This window comes from Chionomys nivalis, chromosome 6 (assembly GCF_950005125.1).
Source record: "Chionomys nivalis chromosome 6, mChiNiv1.1, whole genome shotgun sequence".
In the NCBI taxonomy this organism is placed as follows: Eukaryota; Metazoa; Chordata; class Mammalia; order Rodentia; family Cricetidae; genus Chionomys; species Chionomys nivalis.
In genome coordinates, this window is record NC_080091.1 from 5,417,188 (window position 1) to 5,431,670 (window position 14,483).

Consider the following 14,483-nt stretch of genomic DNA (forward strand, 5'->3'; position numbering starts at 1 on the left):
AACTGACTCACACAAGTTGTTCCCCGACCTCCACAAATACAGAAACACAAAGAAATGGAATTTTTTAAAAACTTGAAAGAACCATTTCAAAGCAAATATCCACTGTCTTCCCAGCACTGGGAAGGTTGAGACAGGAGGATTGAAGACAGCATAGCAAGGCTATGAATGTGACTCAGACGGTACCGCTCTTCTCCAATCAGTCCTACTGTCCCCTGTAGGGCACCATCAGGAGCCCAGCCTGTTTCTGTGCGCCTCTAGCAGGCTCAGCTGCAGCCAGCCTCTGAAGTCAGGACGGGAAGAACTAGCCCTGAGCTCACCTAGCCTAAGAGCTACTTAGTGTCAAAGGACCTGCTACTGTTTTTCATTTTTTTACAATTAAAGCTACTAATTTGCAAAATGTAACTAGGGTGAAAGACCCCCGAAGAGGACCTTCCCTCGGGAGGAGACCTCCCCACCCCGAAGCCAAGGAACAGGCCGAGACCACGCGGATGCAAACTGCAAGAGGTTTATTAAGTGGACACAGGTACCTGCGGGCGACAAAGTCTTTCGGAGGACTTGCGCGCCTGCAGACTGGGAGGAGGACTTTTTATAGGAAAGAGGGCAGCAAAAAGCAATTTACAGAAGCAGAAGCGTGGTTATCAGAATGAGGCGGGGGGGGGGGGGGCATGAATGGTTTTCCTCTCCCAGCTTGGATGTCCGGCAGCAGACATCCTGCTCTTATCTTATAGGTATCCTACTTTGAAGTCATCCTGCTTTGTAGATGTCTTATCTTATAGATATCCTGTTTTCCTCTCACGAGAGCAGGCTAGCTGCTGATCCTGAGAATCTTTCAAGCAAACAGGACGTTCTCCCGGGGAGCCTGCTAGCTGCGGGTTCTGAGGAGGGGGTCTGTAGGGTCTTTCAAGGGGAGGAACTGGAGAGGTTCAGCAGTTAAGGGCACTGGTTGCTCTTCCAAGAGGTCCTGGGTTCAATTCCCAGCACCCACGTGGCAGCTCAGAACTCCCTCCTGAAGATCCAACACCCTCATACATACAAAATATCAATCAACATAAAAATAAATAGATAGCCTGGCGGTGGTGGCACACGCCTTTAATCCCAACACTCGGGAGGCAGAGGCAGGCCGATCTCTGTGAGTTCGAGGCCAACCTGGTCTACAAGAGCTAGTTCCAGGGCAGGCACCAAAGCTACAGAGAAACCCTGTCTCGAAAAAACTAAAAATAAAATAAATAAATAGATAGATAGATAGATAGATAGATAAAACATTAAAAAAATGGGTTGGGGGAGTGGTCGTGGTCAGGGTAAAGCCTCTCCTAGAATGCCCCAGTGTAGATGAGAGTTTACCTAAAGAGCAGTAGGCCCTCCGGGCGGTGGTGGCTCACCCCTTTAATCCCAGCACTCAGGAGAGAGAGACAGGAAGATCTCTGTGAGTTCCAGGCCAGTCTGGTCTATAGAGCAAGTTCTAGTGAGAGACTCCAAAGCTACAGAGAAACCCTTTCTCAAAAAGAAAAAAAAAAAAAAAAAAAAAAAAAAAAGGAAGAAAGGAAGGAAGGAAAGGAAGGAAAGAAAAAGGAAAGAAAAGAAAAAGAGAAAAAGCAAAGCAAAAACAGAGCAATGGGCGGCTCTAGGTTTCATCTCCTGGAAAACAAAACATTTTCTTTTCCTATCTGATTCCCACTGGCCTGCATGCATTTCCTCTTCTCAGACCCAAAGGGAATGGCGACCCAACTCCCCGCTCCAATAAAAGGACAGGCCCAATGACTCGAAATTGAGTCTAGGCCCACCTCACCCTGAGCTGTAGGGGGATTTCTGGCAGTTAGATGAAAAGCCAGCATTTCTCAGGAACTTCTGAAGCCTGTTCCCATCTGCCAAAAGGAATAATTTTCCTTGTCTCTGGCAGAAGGGACATGTGGCTCTCCAATTAATACCTCCCGGTGGTGCCTAACAACACATCAAAGTCCACAACGGCCTCTAGACTCTCCCAGCTTCCACTCACTTTTCCAACCACCCTCATCTCCTCCTCGAGCTCACTGGCCCCTCTCCTCTCCTGGTACCCCTTCTCTTTGTAATCCTTCAGATCTATTCCCCCTGTCGCGCCTCTCTGCTTTCTTTGGGTGACAGCCCAAGAAACAGTTTGGAATAAACTTTTCCTTTTCCGTACACAAAGCGGCCGTTTCCGTTTCTTTACTGGGCCCTCACCCCTTTCGGCCCTTGCTGTACTCTGAGCTTCAGGGCTTGTTCCCTCCCAAGTGTGTTTCCCCCCACTTGTTGGCATGCTGTACTTTGCAAAGCCAAGGCTTGCGGTTGACTTCTCTCAGCACGGGGCGGGGTTCTTGGGTCACCCCACCCCTGCACTTCTGGACTCTAAGTCCCAGAAAACCCCGCGGTGCCTTGGATGGGGCGGGACCCTCTCCTCCCACGTGCACTTTGGAAGCTGTCCTGCGATTTTCAAATTTTGGCGCTTAGCGGATGGGGCGGTGACAGCTGCAGTGACAGCTGCAGCCGAGGTGTCCCCTCACTGCCCGGACCTGCTGGCCTACCCATCCCACCGGCTCTGAAAACAGAGGATGGGGAGTAGAGTAGAGGATTAACTGAGACCCATGTTAATCGAGGACTGGCCTGGAGAATACCCCTCCAACAGCAGAAGACGAAGCTGGGCTATCCCCGCCCCCGTGCCTGGGGCGCTACAAAGTGGCTGCTTGCTGTCTGCTTTGGGGGTACAGGGCTGTGAACAGGAAATCCGGACCTCTGGACCCTCAGCCCTGGAACTCACTGCTCTGTGCCCATCCCTCTACCCTCCATATCCTGGCGCCACTGTCCCCGCCTAGGCTGGATTTTGGCGCCAGTTTTAAATAATAATAAAAATAAATAAATTGCATTCCAAAGGACTTGGCTGGCTTCTAGCCCATTGGGCTGTATTCGAAATTCCGGAGCTTGGCTCTCTGGAGAAGGTGAAATTCGGAGCCTGGATTTCAGGAAGATTTGGGTCCTGAGTTTGGGTTCCAAATTGTGGAATTCTGTATTTCCAGATGCTAGATTCAGGAATCTGGAGTGTAAACTGTCTTTTCTGGACTGGTGGGGAGACTGGGTACTGAATTCTGTATTTGAGAGAGGCCTATTTAGGAATTTCGATTCTGGAGCTGTGCCAAGCTCACTCCCAGAATTTGGGGACTCAACCTACGATTAGTATCATAATTTTTTTTATTTATTTTATTTTATTTATTTGTTTTTTTGATTTTCGAGACAGGGATTCTTCGTAGCTTTTGGTTCCTGTCCTGGAACTAGCTCTTGTAGACCAGGCTGGCCTCAAACTCACAGAGATCCGCCTGCCTCTGCCTCCCGAGTGCTGGGATTAAAGGCGAGCGCCACCACCGCCCAGCCCTATCATAATTTTTTAAAAGACTTTATTTGTTTATAATGTATACAGTTTTCTGACTGCATGTATGCCTGCAGGCCAGAAGAGGGCACCAGATCTCATTACAGATGGTTGTGAGCCAACATGTGTTTGCTGGGAATTGAACTCAGGACAGTCAGTGTTCTTAACCTCTGAGCCTTCTCTCCAGCACCTCTAGTATAATTTAACAGCCTGTGACTGTGACTGGCGATGGGGAGCAGAGACAGGGGGATTCTGTGAGTCTGAGATCAGCCTGGTGTACATAGTGAGCTCCAAGCCAACCAAGATATAGAAGACCCTGTCTGAGAACAAAATCCTGGGGTCAGTTGGACACTCACTGGACAATGAGCTCCACAGATGGGGACATTTTTCTGTGAGTCTGTCACTAGAGAGGACAGAGACTCGAGAATAGCTAACAGGGATAAGTTCTAAGTGGGTTAGAACACCGTGAGCTTCATGGTGAATCAAGCAGGGTGGGGAGGCTTCCTTGTGGGCACTGGGAGGGCAGCCATGTCCACAGAGCACCTATCTGGACAGAGGAGGAGAAGCACAGGTGCTAAATCGGCACTAAAAGGAGCCGGCCCTGAGGAGTCCCACTGGGCAAGTTCAGAAAAACAGGTAAAAATAAAGAGTAAAAGATATGCGTAGGTATTAGTCAGCTTTGCTGTGTAACAAACACCCTCTCAAAACATACACTTAGGACTGGCTGCCAAGCCTGATGACCCACTTGGGAGCCTCTGACTGCCACATTGTAGCACGTGCGCACCTCACACCTACAAGCCCTCCACAAAAAACAAAATATAATATATACACTTTAATTGAATATTTAACAGTTATGTTAATACCACTGTCAACAAAAAAAGGAGATATTTTGAGACAGACCACATTTACAATCTTATTAAGAGGAGTCCTCAACAATCTTTTTCTATCCCCAATTTAGGAATTAAACTAAAATTTTTAAATTTTTTTTTTTTTTAGGGATGGAGAGATGGCTCAGCAGTTAAGAGCACTGCCTGCTCTTCCAAAGGTCCTGAGTTCTATTCCCAGCAACCACATGGTGGCTTCACAACCATCTGTATTGAGTCCTGGTACCCTCCAGGCATACATGCAGGCAGAGTACTGAGAATGCTGTATACATAATAACTAACTAACTAAATAAATATATAAATCTTTAAAAAATATTTTTTTAAATTTATTATGTATACAATATTCTGCCTGTGCTTGCTGGGAATTTAACTCAGGACCTTTGGAAGAGCAGTCAGTGCTCTTAACCGCTGAGCCATCTCTCCAGCCCCCTAAACTACAATTTTTGTTACATCTGAAATTATTTTAATATGCATGGGTGTTGTACCCGTGTAACAGTGAGGGTTAGAAGACAGAGGGAGCCTCTCTGTCTTTGCCTTCCACTGTTCAGATCCTGGGATTGAATTCAGTCAGATAAACAGGCTTGGCAGCAAGCCCCCTTATCCTTTGAGCCATGGCACCAGCCCTGGAAATTAATCTAACTTCATACGTGTAGGAAAGTTGTACTGTGCAGCAGAGTGGGTTCCGGTGCTGCATCAGGTGCATCATCAGTGCATCCAGGGCAGAAATTCATTTTCCTCCAGCATGGGGGCAGTGTCAAAGCTTAACTGAAATTTTGTTTTAATTGTGTCTTTCTTTGTGTGTGTACACGTGTGCATTCTACACGAGCTGTGCTGATGAATGCTGTGAATACGATTGGTTAATTAATAAAGAAAACTGGCTTGCCTGATGGGGCAAAAGAACCGAGCTAGGCAGGGAAAACTAAACAAAGTGCTGGGAAAAGGGAGGTGAAAAAAAGAGAAAAGCCATGTAGCCCCTCCGGAGCCAGACAGAATTTTAGATGATAAGCCACAGCCACGTGGCAATACACAGATTAATAAAAATGGGTTAAATTAAGATGTGAAAGTTAGTCAATAAGAAGTAAGAGCTAGGGCTGGAGAGATGGCTCAGTGATTAAGAGCATTGCCTGCTCTTCCAAAGGTCCTGAGTTCAATTCCCAGCAACCACATGGTGGCTCACAACCATCTGTAATGAGATCTAGTGCCCTCTTCTGGCCTGCAGACATACACACAGACAGAATATTGTATACATAATAAATAAATAAATATTTTTTTAAAAAAAGAAGAGCTAATGGGCCAAACAGTGTTTTAAATAAAGTTTCTGTGAGGTTATTTTGGTTCTGGGCAGCCGGCCGGGACAACAAGCAGCGGTAGGCTCCTACAACAGTATGGGCTCATGCAAGAGCCCCTTGACATGACCTTGGTGGAGGTCATCAGAGGGTAACTTCACCTCCTTCCATCTTTACGTGGGTCCGTTCTGTGGATCAAGTGCTGCAGTTCTTTAGTCTTTCACAGCCGGCACCTAACCACTAAGCCTTGTCCTCCCTTATTTTGTTTTCCCACTACTGGAGATAAAACCCAAAGCCTGGAGCATAATAAAAAGTTCTTTATCCCTGGCCACGCCCTCAGTCCCTCACTAGGGGATTCTAGGCGGGGCTCCACCCTGACCACGCCCCCATCCCCCTCACTGGGGGATTCTATGCAGGGCTCCATCCTACCATGCTCCCAGCTCCTCCCTGTGGGATTTTTGGGGGTGCTCCACCCATGAGCCACTATGGGCTTCTAGAAAAGACTTTCACACATCAACCACACACACTTTTTTTTGAGACAGTGTGTCCGTTTATTACCCAGGCTGACCTCCTTATAATCTAGCCTAACCTAGAATCTGAGACGCAGAATTATTAGGATTATACATTTGAAACTATCTTGGGTCCAGAATTCCTGTCTCAAAGCAAAACAATAAAGCTTACGGGGAAGGAGGGCTACCTGGTGACTGTCCTGCAGGTGAGGTGGGGAAGGTGTGGGGTGAATGGCGTTTTGTTGCAAGCCCAGCCTATGTAACCATTTTGAGAAAAGATTTTCGGTGCAGACAGACTTTCAGAGAGATCAGGCCAGTCGCTTGAGGATGCAGGGCCGAAATCTCTTCCCAAATTGAGACAGGGAGAGTTGGGAAGCTGAAGCCGTCAGATGTCCTGTCCCCACAAGTAGGGAGACAGTGGCCTCCTGCCCCCAGCTGTTCTGTGTGTCGCCCGCACCTGCGCCAACCCCACCTGCTGCCGGCTGTTTCCTGTCTTACAAATGTCTGGCCGCTCAGAGGATGAGAGCCTGAGTCACTGCCCCGAAAATTCTCCTTGGGGACAGGACCAGAGTCCTGTTGCACCCTGTGAGAAAACGTGACGTCAGAGCCTCGCTCTCAAGTTCCTGGCCTCCGTGGGGGCGGGGTCATCCAGAGCCACTTGGCTGGCCGGGCTCCCTGTCTCCCATTCTGCTCTCTCTGACTGCCTCTGCCCATGGGCTGCCACCTTCCTCTGGTTCAGAGTTCGAGTCCCTGATCCCAGAATGGCCTCTGCCTCCCTCCTGCTGCCCCCCTTCTGCCTCCCTCCTCCCTCGGCTCTAATCACACAGACCTCCTGGATGCTCTCCCAACACGCCAAACTCTGGCCTGCACGACCTTTGTACAGGTTGCTCTGTCTTCTTGGCGCTTTCATTTTCCAAGCTCAATTTAGATGCTACCTTTTTTTTTTTTTTTTTTGATTTTCAAGTCAGGGTTTCTCTGTAGCTTTTTTTTTTTTTTTTTTTTTTTCGGTTTTTCGAGACAGGGTTTCTCTGTGGTTTTGGAGCCTGTTCTGGAACTAGCTCTTGTAGACCAGGCTGGTCTCGAACTCATCTCTGTAGCTTTTGGTTCCTGTCCTGGAACTAGCTCTTGTAGACCAGGCTGGCCTCGAACTCACAGAGATCTGCCTGCTCTGCCTCCCGAGTGCTGGGATTGAAGGCGTGTGCCACCACCGCCCGGCTAGATGCTACCTCCTTAAGGGAGCCCACCATGACTGCACCGTTTGACAAAGCCGTGACCTCATCACCCACAGGAGTATCAAAGGTCAGCTGATAGCTCCCCACCTTGTGGCAGGACCTTTGCATAAACATGGTCTTTTTTTTTTTTTTTTTTTTTTTTTTTTGGCATATGACCTTTTAGAGAAGGAATTTGCCCACTTCATGCCTGGAATTAAGACCATGCTTTTATTTCTGATTTCTGGTTTTTAAGATTCTTTTATTTGATGATTCCTGGGATTGAACTCAGCAATTGACTCATATCCTTACCCATAATTTAAAAAAAAAATTTTTTAAGACAGAATTTATTTATGTAGCCCTCTGTAGACCAGGCTGACCTTGAACTCACAGAGATCCCCCTGCCTCCACAGTGCTGGGATTAAAGGCTTGTGCCACCACAACCTGTCTGAAAAGACATCTTAATTGTGTGTGTATATGTGTGTGTGAGTGCACTGCCCACGGAGCCCAGAGGAGCTGGAGTGACAGGCAGTTTGAAGCATCCCGATGTGGGGGCTGGTCCTCCCCAGCCTGTCAGCCCCGGGCCCTGGAGAAGGGAGGCAGAAGCAGGGATCCTGTCTCTCACTGGCCAGCCGGGGGATCTGTGAGGCCTGTGAGGCACTGTAGCCAGCACAATGTGGAAGGACGCACAGGAGAGCACACAGGTTGTCCTTGGTGCACACACTGTCTCGTCCTCTCCTGGGCAAGCAGTAAGGGAGCTCACAGGCCCAGAGACCGCCGGTCCTGGTGGGAGAGTCCAGGCAGGCTTTCTGTAGGCCTGTAGTCCAGGGTCTCAGCTGGGGGATGGTGCCCCCCACATTAAGAGGCATCTCCCCACATCAATTAACGCAGGCAAAAGAGTGTCCTACAAGCAACCCCACAGCCCTGTATGCCAGGTGATTCTAGAGTTTGCTGGTTGACATTAACACTGGTTGTCATCTTACAAGGTGGGGGACCCTGACTGGGCCTCAGTTGGTAGAACGCTGGCCTAGTGTCCCCAAGGTGCTGGAGCATGGCATAAGCCAGCTGTGATGTTGACAGGAATGTCAGGAGCCCATGGCCATCCTGGACTACATGAGTCCTGTCTCAAAACAAACAAACAAACAAAAAGGAAAAGAAAGGCAGGAAGGAGAAGGGAAAGCAGGGAAGCACCATGATGTTTCTAGGAGCCCAGGCCCTTCCTGGTGCTTCCTGACAGCAGCCACAACAGCCTCTCCCGGGAGCCTGGCCTTTGCCAGCAGTTTCCACTGCCCTCATGCTGGTCCTGATTTTTGAGAGCCCAGCTCATCCCACAGGCCTCTCCTTAGTGGGCATAGACTCGGATCGCCCCTCCCAATCCTTCTCTGTCTAGAACCCAAATGCTAGGTCTTGGTGTGGCCCAGCTCTGATTCAAGGCATCTTCCTGGGCTTTTTGTTTGTTTTGTTTTTCAAGACGGGGTTTCTCTGTGTAGCCCTGGCTATCTGGAACTCGCTCTGTAGACCAGGCTGTCTCTGCCTTCTGACTGCTGGGATTAAACGCATGTCCCCTACTCTTACTTTGACTTTTCTTGATATTTCTTTTTTTTTTAAAATATTTATTTATTTATTATGTATAGAATATTCTGTCTGTGTGCATGTCTGCAGGCCAGAAGAGGGCACCAGACCTCCTTACAGATGGTTGTGAGCCACCATGTGGTTGCCGGGAATTGAACTCAGGACCCTTGGAAGAGCAGGCAATGCTCTTAACCACTGAGCCATCTCTCCAGCCCGACTTTTCTTTTTTTTAATTAAAAAAATCGTACATTTATTGGTTTTGTGCCGCCTATGCACCTGGTGCTTGCCTGGAGCCTTAGAGGCCAGGAGAGGGCGTCAGATTCCCTGGGACTGGAGTCACAGTGTGGGTGCTGGAAATTAAACCCAGGTCCTCCGGAAGAGCAGCCAGTGCTCTTAGCTACTGCCTCTCCGGCCCCGCCCCCTTTGAAACTCACGAAGCCCAGGCTAGCCTCAGACTTACTGCATAGCCCTGAGTGATTCTGAACTGCTGACTGATCCTTCTGCCTCTGCGTCCCCAGTATTGTCAATCCCAGGATGACAAGTGTGTACCACCATATCATGTGGTACAGAGGAAGGGAGCCAGGGTCTCGGGCATGCGGGAGTGCTCTACCCACGGAACCACAGCCACAGTAGGGAGACCAATTCAAACAAGCATCTAATAAAGTCATTTGTGTGTGCGGGCACTAGTACGCCTTGGAGCACTTATGGGGGTCAGATGTTCTCTTCTTCCACCCTGTGGGTTCCGCGGATCAAAGTCATGCCGGCCAACGAGCTCCTTTCCCTACTGCCATCTTTCCCGCCCTTCATGGTTGATATTTAAAATATTGTATGTATAGCATATGTCGGGTTGGGATCTAGTATATACAGATATCGGTGGTGAGCGCATGCCTGGCATCACGAAACCCTGGATTCATTCCCAGCATCGGGAAAATACAAAACAAAACCAAACCCAAAAACCTATTGCAAGTGTTCTCTTCCCCTCCCTTTCCGGAAGCTGCGCGCGCAGAGACCTCTTGAGGCCGCCAGGTGTCGCCAGCGCGCCTCTCACGCCAGGGACATTTCGCGCTCTCGGTGGGCGGCGCGGAGGAGGCGCGATGCGTCACTGGACCCGGGGGCTGGGAATCCGGGGGAACCGTGCTGCGCTGCCGGGGCCAGGCTACCCAGGCTGGCGGAGGAGGGGACGCAGTGTGAGTCACCAGGAGCCCCCGTGGACCGTGGGAGAGCCCCACGCGGGGTCTGCCCGCGCGCCCGCCTCGTGTTCTTGCTGTCTCGCTCTGCCCCCAGCAGCCACTAACGACCTCGGAAGCCTCAGTTTCCCTTTTGTGTAATGCAGATTATTAGTCCCTTTGCTAGCCAAATGGTGGACGAGATAAATGCGTGGCGGAAAGGGTCTATGGCTCATGTTGCGCACTGCAAAAATGCTAGTGACAAAAGAGTGGCTGCCATCCATGCACCTTGTCCCAGGGGCAGCTGACTTTCGCTCTGCGTCGGTCCCACCACAAAGGTCAGGTGTAGGGAAGCGGTCCGAGGCTAGACCGTCAGGCAGGAGGCGGGGCCGCAGCGCAGAGCCTGCAGCTCTCTTCACCTGCGCCTCCCACGCGCACCCCACCCTGAAACTCTCTGGGTGCCGGGAGGGGGAAAGGGTTCCTGATCTGCCCCCAGCAATCCCTTGGTGCTATGCAGCAGTGGCCTCCGGGGAGACCCCTAAGCTATCTGCCAAGACCGCCGGATAGCTGTAGCTTTCTGTGAGACCCCCACCCCCAACCCCCGGGAGCGGGCATTGCGTTCTAGAAGCACCGTCGCAGTGGCGGTGGTGGGTGCCTTGGTATTTCTCACTTTGCGGTGAGAATCCCAGCGTCCTCGAAGTTACTAAAGCGCTTACTGATTTAGAACACTGTACAACCCTCCAAGGCCGGGATTGCATTCACGCGAGAAGTTCGGTTACTCAAGGTCTGGGGTCTCCGAAGATGGGCAGGACCTCCCCACCCACAAAAAGTCTCCATCCTGGGAAGATTAGGGCTGCAGACCGAGGTCCCGGGCGCCTGCACAGCCTTTCCCTGGGCTGAGCCTGGGAAAGGCTGGGGACTCTCCCCGGGACTGGGAGGGGATTCCAGACAGCCCTCCCCGAAAGTCCAGGCCAGCCTCGCGCGCTGGAAACCCCGCGCGCGGCCTGCGTAGCGCGGCTGCCGGGAAATCAGGAGAGAAACTTCTGTTTTTTTGGGTCTGTGTGTGTGGTTTTTTTTTTTTTTCTTTCTCGCTTTTCTGGCACTCGCGGCTTCCCGGGTACGCGCTCCTCCCAGCCCAAGTCCCCACGTGGGGCAGCCCGCGCTTGAGCGCCGCCCTTTCCACACTACCAGCCAATCGCAGCACAGGCCACTCGTCTCTTTGTGTACCCACCAATGGGAGAGCGGCACAGGTCCCTCGAGGCCACGCCCCACTCGGAGAGTCTATATACGTGGCTCCCGGCGGCCGCGCTTTTACTCCGCAGCAGCCTTGGACCTGCGCTCACCCTCGGGACTCTTGGATTAATTTTCGTGAGGATTTTTGCAATCTTCTTTTTTTTCTTCTCTTGCCTTTTTCTTGGGAAGGGAAGTCCCACTGCCTTTGGAAGACCTTGGATTTTCTGATCGCCCGGGAAGGTATTTTTCCTCTTGAGTCGGATCTGGACGCATAATTTTTGCCCTTGGGGATCTTTCGTGAGGGTCCGCTGTGGAGTGTGACTGCACCATGACGCTGGAAGAGCTGGTGGCGAGCGACAACGCGGCTCAGAAGTGAGTACGGGGCCCGAGGTCTCACCACCCGCCGCCTGAGGTCGGCCGGCTGTCATCGGCTAATCGCCTCCTCTCCCTTGACCTCTTAGGATGCAGGCAGTGACCGCCGCGGTGGAGCAGCTGCTGGTGGCCGCGCAGCGTCAGGATCGCCTCACCGTGGGGGTGTACGAGGCGGCTAAACTGATGAATGTGTGAGTCAGCACCCCCCTTGTTCGCGCGTGGGTGGGGGCGCCCCTCTGATGCACGCGCGCTCCCAACACCCCTGTAGGGCACGGGTCTTAGGGGGCTTTCCCAGTGCTCTCGGTATTGGGGAGTGGAGGGTGACATTTCTCTGAGATTTCTTTTTTTTGGGGGGGAGACTCGCTGCAGAACCCTGACATTGCAAGTTTGAGGTTTTGTGGCTTTTGTTTTGACAAGGCAACCCCATTAACTCTGAACCCTGCGCCCCCTCCCCCACTGCCATCAGCATTTGCATAGTCGGCCTCCCTGGCAACCGTGCAGCTGGGGGGGAGGGGGGACTTGTTTTTGCACACTCCTGGTGCACCGTGGGTCTTGTCACTTCTCTCCCGCCTGTGGTCCCCGAGCTCGTGCACGGTGCCATCCCCTCCGTGTCTAGCCTCCCCCTGACACCCCCTCTCTCCTGCAGGGACCCTGACAGCGTGGTCTTGTGCCTCCTCGCCATAGATGAAGAGGAGGAGGATGACATCGCCTTGCAGATCCACTTCACCCTGATCCAGTCGTTCTGCTGTGACAATGACATTGACATCGTCAGGGTATCCGGCATGCAGAGGCTGGCGCAGCTCCTGGGAGAACCGGCAGAGACACTGGGCACCACTGAGGCCAGGGACCTGCACTGTCTTCTGGTCACGGTAAGCCGTGTGTGTGTGTGTGTGTGTGTGTGTGTGTGTGTGTGTGCTCATTGCCCGACCCCGCCCGCCCCGGGCACCTAGGTACCGAGTTTGTCAACATAACTGGGCTGGCTAGTCGGTCACCAGCTCACTGCCCAGCCATGCTCGGCATGTCCCGTGGGCTGCCTCGTCACCCTGGCAGCTATTTTGAGCCAGCCTGTTTGTTCCCCAAAGGGGCCCCAGGGCGCTGGAGGGAGGCTCCGTACCAAACTCCTAGAGCTCCCACTAAACCCTTCCTTTTTGTCCCCCTTCACAGAACTGTCACACAGATACCTGGAAAAGCCAAGGCTTGGTGGAGGTGGCCAGTTATTGTGAAGAGAGCAGGGGAAATAACCAATGGGTCCCCTATATCTCTTTAGAAGAACGCTGAGGCCCTCTCCAAACATCTAAAGCAGCTGTTGAGTTGCTGTCCCCTAAAAAAAGTTAAATAAAATACATATTTGACCCTCCCTCATCCCCAAGAACAATCCCTCAAAAGCCTCCCTACCCGTGAGACCTTCCGGGAGGGGCGGAGTCACTGATACCGAGAGGAGAGGGGAGTGTGCGCCTGCCCGCCCAGGCGCGGTGGAACCCGGAGCAGCACCACAGGTGGTCGCCGAGACAGGAAGAAGGGGACCCCGGGCCGGAAGAGACTGAACCTTGGAGTCCAGGCCTGGGAATCCTGCAGCCCAGCCTCTGCATGCAGCCTCAGCCAGGAGCGCGGAGGGTCTGGATTCGACGCCACAGGGTCGGCGAGGTGTCCGACCCTGCAGGACAGTGAACTGTGCACAAGGAGAGCGGCGACCGTCGCCGCGGGAGCCCGGACGAGCCCGGGACTCTGCTACTCTGATACAAATCTATTTTGTTATTGTGCTGAGCAAGACAGGTCGCTTGCTTGCTTATTCTTTAAAAGTTTCTAGTACAGAGACTTTCAAATAAACTTGTTAAGCCTCCGGGGTTCTTGTTGTGTTTCCCCCCTTCCACCGGTCCCTCCAGGTGCCCCCCTATGTCGCCCCACGGCCACCCAGCCTTGTCAGGAGCTCTGAGCTCGGCAGCTCTAGACACCTCTGCTCTGCTGCAGGCGCCACCACCCAAGTCCTGCTGCATCACAGCAATTAAGAGGCGGGTTTATTACGAAACCTGGCGGCCCAGCCCGCCCCGCCTGTTACCCGCTGTGCTGGAGCCCAGGCCCTGGGTCTCTACTCACCGGGAAGTGGCTGCAATACCCCTCCCAGCCGACCGCCACTGCCCAGAGACCAGGGAGGTTGTGAGGGCACCTGAGGTCACACACCAAGGGTCCTTGTGGGGGGATCCCCGACCTCCCCTGCGACGCACCAAAGCTCTCCTTCCTGGGATGGGCCCTGTGGATGCACAAAAGGGAAAGAATATATTTTTTTTCATTCTCCCCTGAACTAAAATCAACGGTAGGAAAACACCCTGGAACCCTTATCACGCTCTGCATCTCACTCCAAACCGAAACCGTACGGCTCCTCCCAGGGCTCTTTTACCCTGTCGGCCTCAGTTTACCCGTTCCCAGCAGCCGCGACCTTTCCACCGAGCACTTGGTGGGTGGAGGAAATCCCCAGGGGCGCCCTGGGGGTCACGCGCAGGGCGGGGGAGCAGCAGGAGGGGAGTCCCCCGAGGATGGGGGAGGGGAAGGCTACCTGGGAGCAGAGTGTCCGGGATGAGAGGTCACGACAAGAGCCCTGGCGCGAGGGGCCCAGGGTAGTCACGGGTTTGGGGAGATGCAGGTAGGTGGGGAGGACTAGGAGTTAGGCTATAGATTCAACAGTCTTTGAATTACACCTGGGGGGAGGAAGGTCACCATGGCAGGGGCACCCAGAAGCATTTGGGTGGAGAAGTAAACAGATTGAAGGGGTAGGAGGGAGATGGGGCCCTGAGATGGCACCTGAGGGACAGAGAGCCAGGGGGTCACAGGGTGAGGCTTCCCTGGCGTGGGAATATTGGGGCGGGGGACACAGTCTTGCCTGCA

The 14,483-nt window shown here is 52.4% G+C and overlaps 1 protein-coding gene across 1 annotated transcript; it reads left to right on the top strand.

Annotated features, from left to right (window-relative positions):
- Positions 1 to 11,325: 11,325 nt before the first annotated feature.
- On the top strand, positions 11,326 to 13,443 carry LOC130875969 (growth arrest and DNA damage-inducible protein GADD45 beta). Its single transcript, XM_057772318.1, has 4 exons — positions 11,326 to 11,603; positions 11,693 to 11,794; positions 12,250 to 12,472; positions 12,768 to 13,443. Exons 1-4 carry the CDS (start codon positions 11,560 to 11,562, stop codon positions 12,879 to 12,881), a joined length of 483 nt encoding a protein of 160 aa, XP_057628301.1. The 5' UTR covers positions 11,326 to 11,559; the 3' UTR covers positions 12,882 to 13,443.
- The last annotated feature ends 1,040 nt before the right edge of the window (positions 13,444 to 14,483 follow it).